The sequence below is a fragment of the Microcaecilia unicolor genome, chromosome 10 (assembly GCF_901765095.1).
Source record: "Microcaecilia unicolor chromosome 10, aMicUni1.1, whole genome shotgun sequence".
Lineage (NCBI taxonomy): Eukaryota > Metazoa > Chordata > Amphibia > Gymnophiona > Siphonopidae > Microcaecilia > Microcaecilia unicolor.
This window is the reverse complement of record NC_044040.1, coordinates 23,437,666-23,455,465: the sequence shown is the minus strand read 5'-3', so window position 1 is coordinate 23,455,465 and position 17,800 is coordinate 23,437,666. Positions and strand designations below refer to the sequence as shown.

General features: G+C 44.5%; 1 protein-coding gene across 6 annotated transcripts in view; it reads left to right on the top strand.

The window, feature by feature from the left end:
• The window catches only part of SBF1 (SET binding factor 1), a 186,186-nt gene that overhangs the window by 99,101 nt on the left and 69,285 nt on the right, over positions 1 to 17,800 (top strand). For all 6 annotated transcript variants that reach the window (XM_030217005.1, XM_030217006.1, XM_030217002.1 and 3 more), the window contains exons 11-18: positions 721 to 834; positions 1,111 to 1,239; positions 1,451 to 1,549; positions 3,556 to 3,760; positions 10,148 to 10,260; positions 10,545 to 10,694; positions 15,925 to 15,993; positions 17,246 to 17,395. In XM_030217005.1, the coding sequence (XP_030072865.1) occupies positions 721 to 834; positions 1,111 to 1,239; positions 1,451 to 1,549; positions 3,556 to 3,760; positions 10,148 to 10,260; positions 10,545 to 10,694; positions 15,925 to 15,993; positions 17,246 to 17,395 (1,029 nt within the window). The remainder of the gene's footprint in view (positions 1 to 720; positions 835 to 1,110; positions 1,240 to 1,450; positions 1,550 to 3,555; positions 3,761 to 10,147; positions 10,261 to 10,544; positions 10,695 to 15,924; positions 15,994 to 17,245; positions 17,396 to 17,800) is intronic.

Here is a 17,800-nt window from a genome sequence, read left to right as displayed (position 1 = left end):
CCTCCCATGTCCTCCTCCCCCCATGTCCATGTTTCTCCTCCCCTCCCCCCCCCCCCCCCCCCCCGAGGTCGCCACCGCCGCCCCCCTCCACCCGGGCCCTCTCTTCGCTATTGAGCTTACATCGCCGAAAACGCAGCAGGGCAGATCAACTGAGCTGCCGTGGGCCTTCCTTCTCTGCCTGTGTCCTGCCCTCGTGTGACGTAACGTCGGTGAGGGCGGGTCACAGGCAGGGAAGGAAGGCTGACGGGAGCTCAGCTGATCTGCCCTGCTGCGTTTTCGGCGATGTAAGTTCAATAGCGAAGAGAGGGCCCGGGTGGAGGTGGAGCGGTAGCGGCGACCTCGGCGGGGGGGGGGGGGGAGCGGTTCCCTCCCTCCCCTTCGTGCAGTTTCCCTCTCTGTCCCGCCCTTGTCATCACGTATTGACGCGGGGGCGGGACAGAGAGGGAAGTCTCTACTGCGTATTTGCGGGTGAGTACGGTCACTCGCATTTTATATGTTTGATGTGTTGTGGATAATTTCTTGCAAGTATTTTGGTTTCTGTTTGATATTGGGATATTGTACGTAGGGTTTCCTGAAACCTCTGTGCTCTTTCTTATACTGGAATAGAAGAAGTGAAAGGCTGCAAGGGAGTTCTTTTCTAGCTGGAATCCTACTACTTCGTTTTCTTTTTCTCCTTCTGTTTGCATTGATTTTCACAGTTGTATTTTTCATCTCTTCCAGGATAAGGAGATCCGAGCTGTTTTTTTACGCTTGTTTGCACAGTTGTTACAGGGCTATCGGTGGTGTCTGCACATTATTCGTATCCACCCAGAGCCTGTTATTCGCTTCCATAAGGTGAAGACTGTTCCTTTACTACCATCCTCCTGCCTCTGACTGTGAATTGACCCGTGTATTTGTCTTTCCGCATGTTTTGGACACTCCCGCGTTTTTTTTTCCTCTCTTGCTGTCCGATTCCCTCTTCTCGTTTGTTTGTATATTCTGCTTCTTTTACTTTCGTTCACATACATACTGTTGGTACTGAATACCCAGCTCTCCAGTTCTCTCTGTTGTTTGTTTCTTCCGCCTCTCATTTTTGTTTGATTGGTACTGACTCTTCCCTTCTTTTGGCAGGCAGCCTTCCTTGGCCAGCGAGGTTTGATAGAAGATGACTTTCTAACAAAAGTTCTGGAGGGCATGGCTTTTGCTGGATTTGTGACAGAGAGGGGGGCTCCCTACAGAGCAATTGATCTGTTTGATGAGGTAAATACAGTGTGCTCAGCCCTCTTCCTCCCTGGCCTTGATCTTCACTCTTTGCACTTGGCGCTCACCTCTGTCCTCTTCCTCCCAGGGCTTGGTGCTTCCCTTTTGCACATGACCCTTTTCCTTACTGGGCTCGATACACAACTCTGCAGTTGGCCCATCCTCCCACTGAGTACTGGTCATGCTCCTCTCATCATGTCTGCTCTTTCAGCTGGTTGCCTATGAAGCAAAACGGATGCGTTCTGAGGAGGAATACCCGCAGAAAACCCTGAAGCATATCAAGGAACTAGCTGAACAACTTTACAAAAATGTGAGTTATACTATGCGTTTAGAACTGAAGTATGCCAGGACTGTAAACCGTTTAAGCTGCAGTTTGATAGGCTATTCGGTATTTTTATTATATGTCTCTCTGAAGATGAGCAGGTTCCCCGTATCTCATAAATAGGTTGCACGACCACGTGTGGTACCAAGTGGAGTGAAATCCCAGAGCTTTTTAAAAAAGACGAAGTATTTTGTTTTTGGACCTGGGGATTTTTCATTCTGCCACTTTGGGCCTACAGGTAGTTGGAATCAGACTGGAATCTGGAGTCATTAGTTTTTACACGTAACTGGAGATTTTTCCTTTATTTTATACCTTCCCACTAGTGCCCCCAATGTTTTTTGTTTGTTTGTTTGAAATCTGGACATTATAAAAATGGTACTAGTCAAAGGACCTCTCAACAGTTCTCCTTTTAGAAACCCTTCAATCATGGATCCTGAATCTGTCCACCAGCTCCCTCCTGGAAGGGAGACTAGTTCAAGACAATCTTTCTTTTCCCCTACTCTCTTTTTGTGGATAATGCAGTCATATTTCCGGTTTTCTCAGTTCATAACCTTAGGGTTCTCTTTAACTCCTTTCTCTCTGTCTTTGCTAAACCATGTCAGTTTTCTCTATATCATCATCAAAATTTATCCCTTCCTTTCTGAGCACACTATCAAAACTGTATCTATGGTTTCATCACCCCCACTTATACTGTTATACTATTGAAACCTGCTCATCACAAGTCTCCCACTAAAACATTTCTCTCCATTCTGTTGAAAATTTCACTGCTAGACTTATCTAAGGCCAGTGTCGCTACAGTCCATTTGCAGTCTCTCTCCCCCCCCCCCCCTTTTTCTTTTCCCCAAGTTTTTTTGTTGAAGGCAACCCTTAAGCTAGGAAGTACTCCTTGTGTCAGTCAGTGAACCTGCCTGTCTTCAGAAAATACCAAGTTGCTTATTTTGTAGCAGGTAGCCTCTGGATACACTAGTTTTATCGGTCACATAAATCTTTTCTCTTCCCATTGGATGTAGTTGTCTCCTTTCATCTGATGAAATGGCTTATAGTCCTTGAAGGCTTGTGCCTGAATAAATCTGTTAGATTAAAATTTTTTTTTTTTAGCTAAATTTTTCCCAGTCCAAGCGGAAGGCTCTTTCAGGAAACTGTTATTTCCCTGCCCAAATTGGCTTATGATCTAGTTGCACTTAAGGCAGTGGAGGGTGAACTGACTCACCCCCAAATCAGAAAGTGTCGTAGGAAAAGCAGGATTTGAACCTTGGCTCCATTGGTCCACAGCCTGCTTCTCTAGCCACAAAGCTACCCCTCCTTCTACTCTGTAGGGATCTACCGTCCTCATTGTTACCCTGTATTTTGACCAAATGAGAACTGACAGAAGGTGTAGAGCTATAGTAGTACAAGAAGTCCTGTGTGCACACACAAATTGTTCCTAGTTTTTTCCACAAAGTTCTGGAATTTTATTCCACTCTATATCATGCATTATCACTTATTTGGTGAATTGCTGTCTTCAGAACATGTATTAGAGGTAAGAAGCTTTACTTGATGTGCATTGTAATACAGTTGGTTTACAAATTGCTACATACGCCAAGCCCCCTCCCTGCCCATCTTCAAATCCTTGCTCAAAGCCCACTTCTTCAATGTCGCCTTCAGCACCTAACCATGATACCTCCATTCAGGAAATCTAGACTGCCCCAACTTGACTGACTGTATTTTTGTGTCCTTTAGACTGTAAGCTCTTTTGAGCAGGGACTGTCAGCGCTGCATAACCCTAGTAGCACTTTAGAAATGTTTAGTAGTAGTAGTAGTACACGTCAGTTACCAAGGAGAGCCATGATAAATTGCTGTTAAACAGTACTAGGTAATGAAGAAAAGTATATAACCTTGTAGAAAACTATTGACCTTGTAGGGGCTAAAATACTAGGCAGAAGCAAATAAGAGCTCGTAGGCAGCTAGTGGAAGTTGGTTAATTTCAGTGCAACCTGGTTGTTTCCTGAATGTAGGAGAACCCATATCCTGCAGTCACAATGCACAAGGTGCAGAAGCCCACTGAAGGCTGCCATCTGCGGTTACATCAGAGGCGTTTTCCCCATTTGGATGAAGGGACTGTGCAATGGATCATTGACCAAGCCACTGCCAAACTGCAGAACGCACCTCCTGCTGTCAAGGTGGAAAAGAAGTGTATGGTGCCATCTGGACCACCTATTGGTATGTTAAGTTGCGGTCTGTATGCTTGCAGTCTTTTTGTTTTAGACACATCTCGTGCCCATCTGGGCAGGCTTTCTTAAATTAAAAATTTTTGATGAATATCAATTCGCAGTCTCAGTGGAGAGCCTTCTGAATAAACTATAAACTATCTTTAGAAGCTCGTTGATCATCCTATATAATAAAACTCACCCTCAACGTTCTGACGTCACTGTCAGTACCTGTGGGCACTTCCTTCCGGTTCGAAGGGTTCATGGTGGTGAAGCCACCGAAATCGCTGTGCCTGGGCCCCGCCCTCGCGTCAAACGTGATGACGTCGAGGGCAGAGCAATGGCGCCAGTGGCTTTACAAACAACAAGGACTCGGGAGATGAAGGTGGCGTGCGTTGACGAGGTCCAGAACAATGGCGGTCAGTGGCTTCACAACGCCGAAGGGGTGGGTAGGGAGGGGGGGGGGTTCGGGAGGAAAACCTTGCTAGCGCCCGTTTCATTTGCTCCAGAAACAGGCATGTTTTACTGGTGTTAAATATTTAAGCCTTTATTTATTTTTTAATCGCGGTCAACTTCAACTTCTGAAAATCAATCTTTTCAGCCTTGCATATTTTGAACTTTAATTGGCCAGTTTGTTACTGCTGATCCACTCCTAATAGATATTTGCATTGGTAAAATGTTCTTGTAATTTTTCTAGTTTGTTAATCAAAATCTAATTAAATAAAATTGTGTAACTGCTGTGACATTGCAGAGGAAAGAGAAAAACAGCGCTTATAGTAAATTCTGCAGTACAGAATAAACCATTCTTCCTGTTTCTATTTGAATATGGCAGTCTGTTGAAATTCATAGATTAATAAATTCTCTAATTGTCTAACAATATCATACTCATCAGTGATTTTTTTCCTGAGCCTAAAACTTGTGGATTCCTGCCCACAAAGGACCACCCGTAGTTATGCTACCACTGCACCACTCCTTATACAGGTGATGTCACCGGAAAGCTTAGGTTCTCTGCCTCCATCTGCTGGTAGGGTGGAATAATCTGTCAGTCTGAACTGATCTAGCAGGAATCAAGGAAAGGAAGTTAGCAGGTAAAGACAAATTTCAGCTTTAGGTCCATACATTCAGTGGGGAGTAAGGAGAAAAAGCCTTAGCATTACAGAAAAAAAAAAGCTGTGCAGAATTTTATTAATAAAAAAATAAAGGAAGGAAGGGCATATCATTCCTGAAAAATCACATTTAGTGCCGTACATAGCTGAAATAGTCATTTTAGAAACGAACACATTAGAACAATGGTTCACAAACCTGGTCCTGGAGGCACCCCAACCAGTCATGGTTTCAGGTTACCCACAATAAATTTTCATGAGAGAGATTTGCATGTTCTGCCTCTACTGCATGCAAATTTATTTCATGAATATTCATTGCCCTTTAGTAACCACCAAAATAATATTATATATTTCTCTATTCATTTATTTTACGTGCATTTCAGAACCTTGTGTACAAAATTATTTCCTCATGTCAATATCATATGCTAATTTTCCCCACCACACAATCAAAACATTCATTCATACATTCATACTTATACATTCCATTAATGTACAATCCTTCCACAGTATAACACTTCTCAGATTTTCAAGGTTACGCAATTTCACTGTTTTCAATCCTGCATTACTAACAATTTTCCACTAACAGCTTTTCAACTTGAATTTCAAAGTCCCGCAAAAGGTCAACGGCACCTAATATGCCTCACTTCTTCCGTACAATATAAAAATGTTCTTTTCTTCAGCCCTAGAATCGGCTCTTATTGTTCTGTTGAAATGTCCATTACTTAATACCTTCAAACAATATCCTTGATTCCGACCTTTATGCTCAAACAGGTTTGTAAATACTCCCCTTGACGATCCTGTTTTTTTGTGAATATTCTGGATAATAATCCGACTTCCTGTCACCCTGTGAAGACCACAGTCAAACCAGCAGAAAGCTGATATTATACCAAATGACTGTGGTCTTCACAGGGTGACAGCAAGTTTGAGCAGGCAGACATTCCCGTGGGAGAATGGGTCAAGGGTATTCAGCATAAGGCGTGGTCCTTTCCCATGAATAAAGATCTCCAGATTTTCAAAGGTGAACACTATATAAGGCTGACCCTAATAGAAACAAACTCACAGGCATATGCTTTCACTCTTCGGACACACTCTGTTTATGTATTGAGAGAGCCACCCAAGGCAGCGCACAGCAGATATAGCTTGACATAATGCATACAGCTTTGTTAACAGCATAACAATAGTATAAATAGAGCAATGAGATAAATTTAGATTCTAGCAATCAGTTCAGTCAGTGAGCTTCAGGCCCTAGTAGCTGATCCACCCTACATGACAGAATAGTTCTTCACACACATCCTAAGTTCCTTCCTAAGTAGTGTCGACTTCCATCTTTACCAGTCAATTGTTCTGCCAACATTTTTCCCAAAGCTGCATACCCATTCTGGGAAAAGTATATCAAGCCATAGCCTTCTATCTGGAGCAGACTAAAGCCCATAGACAGTCCACCTAACATTTTTGTTTCTTTTGATCCAAACAGGATGAGAGTAGCCATTGGCAAAGGCACTCTTACCAGTTGGCTAGAAGATTGCATTTCCCTCACTTATGCTCAGGCTGGGCTGACTCTAGAGGGTCATAAGGCTCATAATGTCAGAGCTATGGCTATGTCGGTAACTCACTTAAGATCAGCCTCCATTGAGGAGCTTTGCAAGGCTGCAACGTGGTCTTCATGCCACACACTCGCATCTCATTACTTCCTTGAGCAGGATGTGGTAGCCAGTTCAGTCAGACAGTCCTGCAGAATTTGTTTGATGCCTAGAATCCAACTCCACCCTCCTAGGCCTAGTTTTGTTATGTTCCAGGCTGCACCTTCATGATTAGATTTATGTAGTTTAAGGTTGATTTGTTCTCCATTCAGAGGCAGCTACTCAGAAACTGTATACAGAGAGGAGAATCTGATGGTGGGCTAAGACCTGCCTCTTTTTTGCTCCATTAACACATACAGTGGTGGAAATAAGTATTTGATCCCTTGCTGATTTTGTAAGTTTGCCCACTGACAAAGACATGAGCAGCCCATAATTGAAGGGTAGGTTATTGGTAACAGTGAGAGATAGCACATCACAAATTAAATCCGGAAAATCACATTGTGGAAAGTATATGAATTTATTTGCATTCTGCAGAGGGAAATAAGTATTTGATCCCCCACCAACCAGTAAGAGATCTGGCCCCTACAGACCAGGTAGATGCTCCAAATCAACTCGTTACCTGCATGACAGACAGCTGTCGGCAATGGTCACCTGTATGAAAGACACCTGTCCACAGACTCAGTGAATCAGTCAGACTCTAACCTCTACAAAATGGCCAAGAGCAAGGAGCTGTCTAAGGATGTCAGGGACAAGATCATACACCTGCACAAGGCTGGAATGGGCTACAAAACCATCAGTAAGACGCTGGGCGAGAAGGAGACAACTGTTGGTGCCATAGTAAGAAAATGGAAGAAGTACAAAATGACTGTCAATCGACAAAGATCTGGGGCTCCACGCAAAATCTCACCTCGTGGGGTATCCTTGATCATGAGGAAGGTTAGAAATCAGCCTACAACTACAAGGGGGGAACTTGTCAATGATCTCAAGGCAGCTGGGACCACTGTCACCACGAAAACCATTGGTAACACATTACGACATAACGGATTGCAATCCTGCAGTGCCCGCAAGGTCCCCCTGCTCCGGAAGGCACATGTGACGGCCCGTCTGAAGTTTGCCAGTGAACACCTGGATGATGCCGAGAGTGATTGGGAGAAGGTGCTGTGGTCAGATGAGACAAAAATTGAGCTCTTTGGCATGAACTCAACTCGCCGTGTTTGGAGGAAGAGAAATGCTGCCTATGACCCAAAGAACACCGTCCCCACTGTCAAGCATGGAGGTGGAAATGTTATGTTTTGGGGGTGTTTCTCTGCTAAGGGCACAGGACTACTTCACCGCATCAATGGGAGAATGGATGGGGCCATGTACCGTACAATTCTGAGTGACAACCTCCTTCCCTCCGCCAGGGCCTTAAAAATGGGTCGTGGCTGGGTCTTCCAGCACGACAATGACCCAAAACATACAGCCAAGGCAACAAAGGAGTGGCTCAGGAAGAAGCACATTAGGGTCATGGAGTGGCCTAGCCAGTCACCAGACCTTAATCCCATTGAAAACTTATGGAGGGAGCTGAAGCTGCGAGTTGCCAAGCGACAGCCCAGAACTCTTAATGATTTAGAGATGATCTGCAAAGAGGAGTGGACCAAAATTCCTCCTGACATGTGTGCAAACCTCATCATCAACTACAGAAGACGTCTGACCGCTGTGCTTGCCAACAAGGGTTTTGCCACCAAGTATTAGGTCTTGTTTGCCAGAGGGATTAAATACTTATTTCCCTCTGCAGAATGCAAATAAATTCATATACTTTCCACAATGTGATTTTCCGGATTTAATTTGTGATGTGCTATCTCTCACTGTTACCAATAACCTACCCTTCAATTATGGGCTGCTCATGTCTTTGTCAGTGGGCAAACTTACAAAATCAGCAAGGGATCAAATACTTATTTCCACCACTGTAGCTAAAAGAGCAACCTTCTCACCCTCAACTTCAGTGAGATGGTTCATGGACTTGTTATATTGTCTTTCTGTGGTACAACCAAAGCAGTTTACATTTATTATATTTAGGTACTTTCTCTGTCCCTAATGGGCTCACAGTCTAAGTTTTGTACCTGAGTAATAGAGGGTTAAGTGACTTGCCCAGAGGCACAAGAAGTTGAGTGGGAAAAAAAGATTCTAAAATGGCTGCAGCTTAACGGACTTAACAACCGTTAGCTCCGGTTACCATCGCCGAGCTATCCCGTTGTATGGCTGTAGATTGTCTCGCTTTTGGCGGTCACGGCATCTTTAGGTACCGCGGAGCGCTTTCCACACTTCTCTTCGACTGTCTCAGTCCAACTTACCATTAGGATCGGCTTTTCAGAGTGTCAGAGGACCGGCAGAGAACCCGTTTGCATCGCCAGCACAGCTCTAGGAGCGGGAGAACGCAGTCCATTTCTTACTCATCTTGCTGCGGGGTGCTTACTTGGCAGGTGATCGGTTCGTCCCTGCCAATTTGTTCCAGTTCTCCTCCAGCCTTTCTTCTGCACTGTGGGCCATCTTCTGGAGTGCTCTGCCTGCGCTGTTTGCCGCTCTGCCCAGCCGCCAATCCATGCTGGCCTGCATTGTCAGTTGCCTTCTGCTGAGTGTCGCCAGCTGCTTTACGTTAGGGAGGCGTCTTGAAGACTTTTGCTCATCGTGGGAATCTCGCTTCCTTCTGTCTCCCCGTTTTCAGCCGTCGGCTTTCGCCTGCTTTGCCAGTCCTGTTCGGCAATGTCCACTTTACAGTCAGCTGTTTTTGGGGTTGAAGAGAGCTGCATCGCTACCATACTCTGTCACAGCGTGTCGCCGCCTTCACAACATTTTGGACTTCTTTATCTCTCCTCTTTTTTCCTTTTTCTCCCCTCTATTTCTCTGTTTAACTATTATATGTGTATTTTTTCTGGATTGGCATTAGCCTTTCCAGTCTCTTGTAAGCCACCTTGAGCCTGTATTCTGTGGGAAAAGGTGGGGTATAAGTGCTCTAAATAAATAAATATTTTCAGCTCACTACACTTAGACATTAGATGACTACTTCACTCCGCTCCCACCCCACACAAGTATTTGTTTCATGGATCGCCTGGTAGATAAGTACATGACCTCTGGCAGGCAAGTATGGTGGAGCACATCAGCAACCTCAGATCAATTTTTGTGAACAGAACTGGCAACATTGTGATATCTAGTTAAATTAATACATTCACCAAGCATACCTATTTAATTCTGTTGCGGCTGTACCAAGGGTTATGTACAAATCATGATAACAATAAGACCTCAGCTTCTTGATATCTGGTCTGTAAATTTTCTGCGTGTTGATAAAGGCATAGCTGGCCAGTGATACCATACTAACCGGGATTTTCTTCCCAATTTTAATTTCATACAAAATGCCTGTGAAACCTTTCATCAAGCTGCTGAAAGAAGAAATTGGCAGTTTTGTGATTCAGAAAACTGGTTCTCATGATACAAACTTAAGCATTTCTCTGGGGAAAAAAAAAAGCAAGTGAGCCACTGCTAAAGGAAATCTGCTTTCAGTACAGAAAGTCAATTCCTGAGTGTTGATGACCCTTTAAGATAGTCAAACCATTCCTAGAAAGAAATGGTTGTTAAGAAGGCTTTTTTTTTTGTTTTGTTTTGTAAGCAGCACTGTCTGAAGTCCCTTCAGTGAATAGAAGTAATTACCTCTCTTTTTTTTTTTCTCTCTTGATTTTCTAGCTGCCATTGTGGAGCGGAATGGCAGTGCCCTTGCCAACAGTGCCCGCAGGATGGAGGTGGTCAAGAACTGTATCTCTTATGTCTTTGAGAACAAGATGTTAGATGCTAAAAAGGTAATGCCATGTAAGTGGTGCATGGTGCAGTGCTGTTTTACAGGCTAGCCAGGAAGAGCAGTCTCTGCTCTTGCTGCTGTTCTCTCCCAGCAACTTGCTAATAAGTGCAGTCTCTCTCTCTCTAGTGGCTTGGCAGAAGGAGTAGTGCAGACTGCAGTGTTCTTGTGATGCTCTTAACGTAGTGCACTCCCTACTTAGCCATTACTCTGTTTTCTCTTACCCCACTTCCTTTTAGAAGTTCAGTACCCATTGTGTGTTGTCTCTTTCTCCTCCTTGGTCTGCAGTTACTTCCAGCGGTACTCCGGGCCCTGAAAGGGCGGATGGCCCGACAGTGCATGACCCAGGAGCTCCATCTCCATGTGCAACAGAATCGGGCTGTGCTGGACCACCAACAGTTTGACTTTGTTGTACGAATGATGAACTGCTGTTTACAGGTAACACTTAACTCATTCAGGGAGTGGAGGGATGATTAGGATAAGGGCAGTGTATGCTAAGTGCAAGTAGTACGGAGTTCTGTAGAGACTTTGGGTCTTATTGATAAGATTTTAATAATTTTGGTTACAAGTAACTTAGAGCTTCTGCAAGGAGTTGGTGTTGGCTATTGTATGCAGAGATAGAGGGGTTTTGTCCTGATTACAGAGAACTCGTACAAGTTTTTACAACACTTTGAGATGCCGCCTGTTGGTGTGTGAATGTTTTGAGGTTATTAGGAAATATTACAATAACGTGTATGCGCTGCCCAGCAATTCTATACTGTAGTTGCTTTGAAACTGCTGGGTTCATAGAGTGGTATATTTAGGGGTTGCCTGTGTGATTGAAAGGGTAATCTTTAACAGGCTTCCTAACATTGGCAGGAAGTACACACATAAGTTTACACCAGTTATGGTCCCATGGAAAATACACACTTTACACATACTTTTGAAAGCGAGTATGTATGTAAATCCGGTTCTTCTCCCAGCTACATCCCCGGGAATGCTTCTGCTTGTTGTACGTAGAAGTATGGCATATGCGTCCTTTTCTCCGAGGACAGGCAGGGTATCTTTTCACATTTGGTTTATATCATCTAATGGAGCTCTGCCACGGACACTACCCAGTGTTCAAGAAAATTCTCAAAGCCTTTGGCAGCACCATACCGTGCATGCACAGATGCCGCCTTGCCCAATGTGAGTGCGCAGGACCAGCAATCTTAGTTTTTCCGCAGAGTAGAGAAGTCATGTTTACCAGCTGTCTTCCAAGCTTATTTCGTCGTCTTGTCTGGTGCCTTCCCTTGCGCTACATGGACCTTTTTATTCATTATCTTATTTAACTTCTTTTTAATGCTCCCTCGGCCCTCTTAGGCCTATGTGATAGGTCGGGTCTCTCCCTCTTTTGTTCTTTAAAAACAAACAACTGATTCATTTGTTTTTGCCCCAATGTCCCTAAAAACTCCCAGTGATTAAGATGTGAACTAGGTACAGAAAAACTATATCTGTAACTGATACTGACAGTTGGTGTTTGCTATGCATAGGGTCTGATGCCTCTGTTCGAAAATGCAGAGGACAAGAGTCCCAGCATGAGACAATGTTTGGCGCTTCTAAGTCCAATCCATCAGCATCTGATGCACTGGTCCATATTGGCTGGTGGAGCTCATTGGACACTGAGGGCACACAGACATCGAGTGTCAGTAAGGCCCCTTTGGATCAACCTGCATTGGACCCAAGACCAAGGACTCGTCAGGTTTTGACATTGTCCTTGTCACCAAGGGATCCCGATGTGCATCGAGCGAAAGTGAAGAAGCACCAAAACTGATTCCCCTCGAAGCATGGTGCCGGGAGCTCCATGTCAATGGCACAGCCATAATCCGAAAAGTGTCGATGCCGAGAGGACTGCTCTCTTTTGTGGCGTCAGTGCCAGTGTGCCAGTCTCCTCAACGCTGGGACCAGCCTTCTGATTCAGCTCAACATCTTCACAGTCAGTTACCGATCCAATACTGGTCCTGCCTTTACTGATGCCTACCTCCAAGGAATAGTTCCAAGCCATTCTACAGGAGGAGTTGGAGCAGATCTTGGCTTGGCATGATGCCAAGGCCTCGAGGGTGTTGATGCTGGCCATGGCTCCTCCTCCAACCAATTCTCAAGGCCCACACATTGTCTGTTGCCTGTGTGCCAACACCAGTGTCTTGACAGAGGCCAGCATCTGCCTCAGAAAAGGCAGTACTCCTCCAACCAATTGGGAAGGAATGTCCCCTGATGGCCAGGACAGCACTTGTCCCTTGGCACTCTTGCCCTGAGTGTAGACATTTTAGTTTACAGAGACAGAACCAAGTTCAGTCTACTCAGGATGGATGCTTTACTGGAGTCTGACTCAGACTGTACCTGGGTGTCTAAAATTGAACCAGAGGAGATCTCTGAGGAGGACTCCCTTGGCTTACCTTCAGACCCCTCCCTATTATCAGAACTCTCCTTTACCAGTTTTTTTTGAGGGGAATGAGTAAAACCATTCCATTTGATTGGTGGTTAAGGACGAGCCTAGGGCTGAAATATTGGATGTCTTTGTTGAGGGGCCGATGATCAAATTCACTGCACCATTCCGAACAGCGCTGAAAGATTAGTGCCGGAATAGTACGGGGAATTAAAGCCCCGATGATCAAAACTAATAGCCTGCAAATTTATGTGCTCTTATTAGTTTTGTTCATGGTGGTACATCAGCCAGAAGATTGTGCATGGGCATGCGCCCAAGGCCCAATCCACCAGCAGAAGTTGTTTCACAGGTCCAGGCTGTCCATAAAAAAAAAAAAGTCCCCCCCCCCCCCAGTACGCATGGGGCCGGAGGTCTGGTGGACATTCAGCCTTTATAACCCCCCCCCCCCCCCCATAAAGTATCTCTGGTGGCCTTCTCCTTCACCCTATGGATACAGAGGACTGGGGATCTGTAGCCCATCCCCTCCCCACCCCCAACTTCTCCAACACTAAAAAAAAAAAAAAAAAACCTGTCCCTGGTAGCCCAGTGGGCAACCCTACCCGCCTTGGTGGCCTAGTGCCCTCCAAACTCCCCCATACCTTTTAGAAGGGAGGAGGGAGTAGCACTCCCTCCTCCTGGGGCGCCGCCTTCAAAATGGAGTGCCCTGCCTGGTGCATTCTGGGATGCACTGGGCAGGGCTTCAGTACCATGTATTTGGGGGGGGGGGGTAGGGGGCTAGAGGGCCACCGGATCTCCAGCTGTTTTGTGCCCTTGGGGGGGTGGAGGTGCTTGTACATTGGGCGGGAAAGCACCCGTGTATCCATGGTGGGACGCTTCTAGAATTTTCTAATAACTGTATACACTGGGCAGCATCCCCACTGGGCTTTGGATGATGTCACCCAGATGTGAGAATATTTGGCCTACTGTCCTTGGAGAACACCTGCTACAGGTGAGTAATTTTGCTTTATCTCCTTTTCAGGAAGAAACTTAAGACCTGGCAGCCCAAATGCATAACCCTGCATTTTTTAGCATTAAATCTTAGCTTACAAATTCTGGACCATTCTTCAAACTTTTCTAGGTCCTTCCTCGTATCCACACCATCAGGGGTGTCTACCCTATTACAGATTTTGGTATCATCCGCTAAGAGGCAAACCTTATTAGGCAAATCTTACCAGACAGGCCTTATCACTTACAAATATTTTAAAAAGAATTTGTCCAAGAACTAACCTTTCAGCACACAACTGGTAACATCTTCCTCAGAATGAGCTCCATTTACCACTACCCTCTGTTGCTTTTCACTCAACCAGTTTCAAACCCAGTCAGGGGCACTCAGTCTGTTTATTAATCCTCTGTGTGGAATCGTGTCAAAGGCTTTACTAAAATCTAAACGCTCACCACATCTAGCCCTCTCCCTCGATCCAATCAGTCAAAGAAATTATGAATTTACTCTTGGATTGGCATCTCAGTTGGGATTTTTCATAGACAAGTATGGTTACCCTAAAGATTCTTGAAGTTCCTTTAGCAGAAACATGGATTTACATGTTTGGTAGTTTGGTTTAGGGGTCAATTTAGTTGGTATAGGGAACTGCTTTACCCCCCAAGTGCATGAGATTAGGGGGGGGGGGGGTGGGAGGTAAATGGGCTAGGTATCTGGTTAGGGTTCACTCATGAAGTTACCTACCTCATTAAAAAAAAAAAAAATTACAAATTCAGTGTACAGTGAGGAAGTGGGTTAGGAACAGCTAACATTGTGATGTGGCTGCTTGCAGGAAGTTAAGGAGGATGAAGTGTGGATAATATGAGCCAGGGGCGTATCTGTAATGGGGCCACGGGGACCAGTCCCCTGTAGATTTGGCCCTGGACCCCCCTACCGATGGCCCTCGCAACCCCCCCCCTGCCGTCGCCTACCTTTGCTGGCAGGGGACCCCAACCCCCGCCAGCCGAAGCCATCTTCCTTCGTTGTCTGACTCTGACGTCCTGCACGTTGTGTACGTGCAGGACGTCAGAGTCAGACTCAGAAAGAAACAAGGAAGACGGCTTCGGCTGACGGGGGTTGGGGTCCCCCGCCAGCAAAGGTAGGCGACAGCGGGCGGAGGGTCGGCGGCGGTCATCAGGCGGGCCACAGAGGTGGTTTTGGTGGCGGCGGGGGGTGCCGGGGGGGGGGGGGCTAAAATGTGCCCCCTCACCTCGGTTCTGGACCCCCCTATCAGCGAAGTCCAGATACGCCCCTGATATGAGCCATACTGGTTTCTGTTTTGATTGCTTTTGTCCATCACTACAGTTTCATGTATGTTTTTTTGTTTGTTTAGTTGTTATTTGCTGGCTTGGGTGTTTTGTTGGTGTTGCTGTTTTGTAGTATTAATTTTGGATCATTTGTTCCTGTGGAAGACAATTTTCGGAAGCATTTTTGCACGTAAAACTTTAACTTGCATACCCTTTATGAAAACTGCCCACTCTCTAGGTGCATAAACAGTAAAGAGCGTTAGTACAGGCGAAAGTTTTAAATGCATGTAGGCTCGGTGATGTGGGCACCGATGTGGATTTTCTTGCGGCTTCTAATAAATATGAATAAGTTTATATGGGAAAAGTAGCACACAAACAGCAGGTGCACTTCAACCGAGTCAACTTCCAAAAGGATACATTTTCCTTTTCACCTGCAGCTAAAAGTAACTGCAGACTTTACATTTACTCCGTAGTCTGAAAAGTGTTCCCTCTTTATGTGTATATGTTTTAATTATGAAAAAAGTTTGCAGTTTTATTCAGTGGTGTAGCCAAGAGTGGGTGTGGGTGGGCCCAGGCCCACCTAGTAGCAGCACACCTATGGTGTGGCTGGCAGGGATTCCCAAGCCCCACCAGCTGAAAACTCCCAACAGTTGTTGGAACTGTCCCTCCTGCATACCTTGTAAATAGCAGATGGCATGCAGGTGAGACAAGGAGAGACCAAATGATCCTGTGGGACAGGGAGGGGTTCTTCTGCCCACCCATCTTGGGTCCAGGCCCACTCAAAGTTGGGTGTCTAGCTACGCCCCTGGTTTTATTAATTCTTCAGTTAAATGGATTGTGATTTCATTTTATGTCTGTGTTTTTATATTGTAGCTCCCTTAGTATCTTGGCATTTAGGCCTGTAAAATATAAATAAATATAGAGATATAGATATATGTATAAATAAAATGGTCTTGCATGGTCTACATATGGAATCATTGTCCTTTTCTCTCCTATCCCCAGGACTGCACTGCTATGGATGAGCATGGGATTGCTGCAGCACTTTTACCCCTAGTGACCGCTTTCTGCCGGGTAGGTGTCCTTTGAGGCATAAGCTGCCAAGAAATATGTCGACCTCCTGACTATAAGGGTAGATTGGGTTTGAAGGTTAGACAAAATAATCCCCTCCAAAAAAAAAGTCATGTGGGTTCCTGCGTTTTTGAAATTTAAAGAAGTCTTTATTAAACAGTTTGAGACAACAAAATAGATCAGATAAACAAGTCATTAAACTGAAAATAAACAGCACAAGAAATCCCAAAAGGGAATAAGTCGCAACAGCAGTTATCCAAACACAACCAAGAAACTTCCAAGTAGTATAATTTTTTTTTTAATTTATTTATCAATTTACAAATATAAACCAAGCAAAATACATGCATGTCAGGAAATTAAACAATTACTGTTTTCTATTTTTCACAGGAAAAAAAAAATCCTTAATTAAGCAATTTACATACAGCAAGTTTACTAAAGTCCACACTTCTGAGATTCAAAATATTCGATTATGGAAAAACTAAAGTAAATTTATAAGAAAAAGCACTATGTCAGAAGCTCATAGTTGATACCCCTTTACTATTATATAGAGCTATGATCTAACATCTCCCTTAATCCCTTTTGCAGCCAGAAAAGAGGAAAGTTGTGAAGGTTCGTAGAATACATACTTATTTGACTGATATTTAATTATACATTTGCAAGGGTACTTTAGGAAAAAGGTCCCACCCAACTGAGTTACACCAGGTCTCATAAGTAAAAATCTCTGTCTGCGCTTTTGTGTTTCTTTAGTAACGTCAGGAAAGAGTTGAACCTTCAACCTAAGAAAGCTCTTTTCTCTGTTTCATCAACCAGTTTTTGTCCGGTGACAGGGCCACTGTGGCTATTAATGTTGAAGGATTTACTAATTCATTAGTAGTATAATTTTTAAAGAACAAAAACTCAACCCCCCCCCCCCCCCCCAAAAAAAAAAAAAAAAAAATAACCATCCCATCACAGTACCCCTTAAGCTTCCACAAACAGCATTTTGAAGTAAAAGGATCCCAAACCTCCTCCCACTTCGACAAAGTGTTACCACTAAGAGCCCTCAGTCTCTCCATTTCACAAATATACCACACCTTAATTAACCACTTTATCAAAGAAGGGACTGATTTATTCATGAAATAAATTTGTACCTCAGTTTCTATTTTAAACAATACAAGTGTCTTGAAGTTTTCTTATTTTGACTTTTTGTCTTTCCGTATTTACATTTTATTGACCTTGTACCTGTAACTTGTCTTTACTGTTTGTCTTCTTGTAGAAACTGAGCCCTGGGATCACACAGTTTGCTTATAGTTGTGTTCAAGAACATGTAGTGTGGACCAACATCCAGTTCTGGGAATCCATGTTCTACTCTGATGTCCAGAACCACATTCGGGCCCTGTATCTGGAGAACAGTGAAGATAGCCAGGTAAGATGGACCCAGCTTTTTAGACTGTCCAGTGTTTAAATGTACTCTAGGCAAATAGAGAGCTGGATTTTGTCCTGGGCTTTGGATATCCTTTTTGTAAGAAGTGTGCTGCTCCAAGAGTCCCTTGTTTTTTCTAATCTACTATAATAAAAAGCACCTCCAACGTTCTGAAGCTGACTCCGTGGCAGTGAAGCTTTGAAGGGTTCGTTCTGCCTGCTGTATCCATCTCCTGACGTTTGCATGCTTCCTGGTTCGTCACAAGGAGCAGTGACCAGTCACTGGAAGGGAATGCTGCAGAGTTGCCAGGCAAAGGAACGCGACATCACACGCATGAGGGTGTCGTTGTTCCTCCCTCCCTCCCTTCCAGTTCCAGGCCTCCTCCCTCCGAATTTTAAAAATCATCTT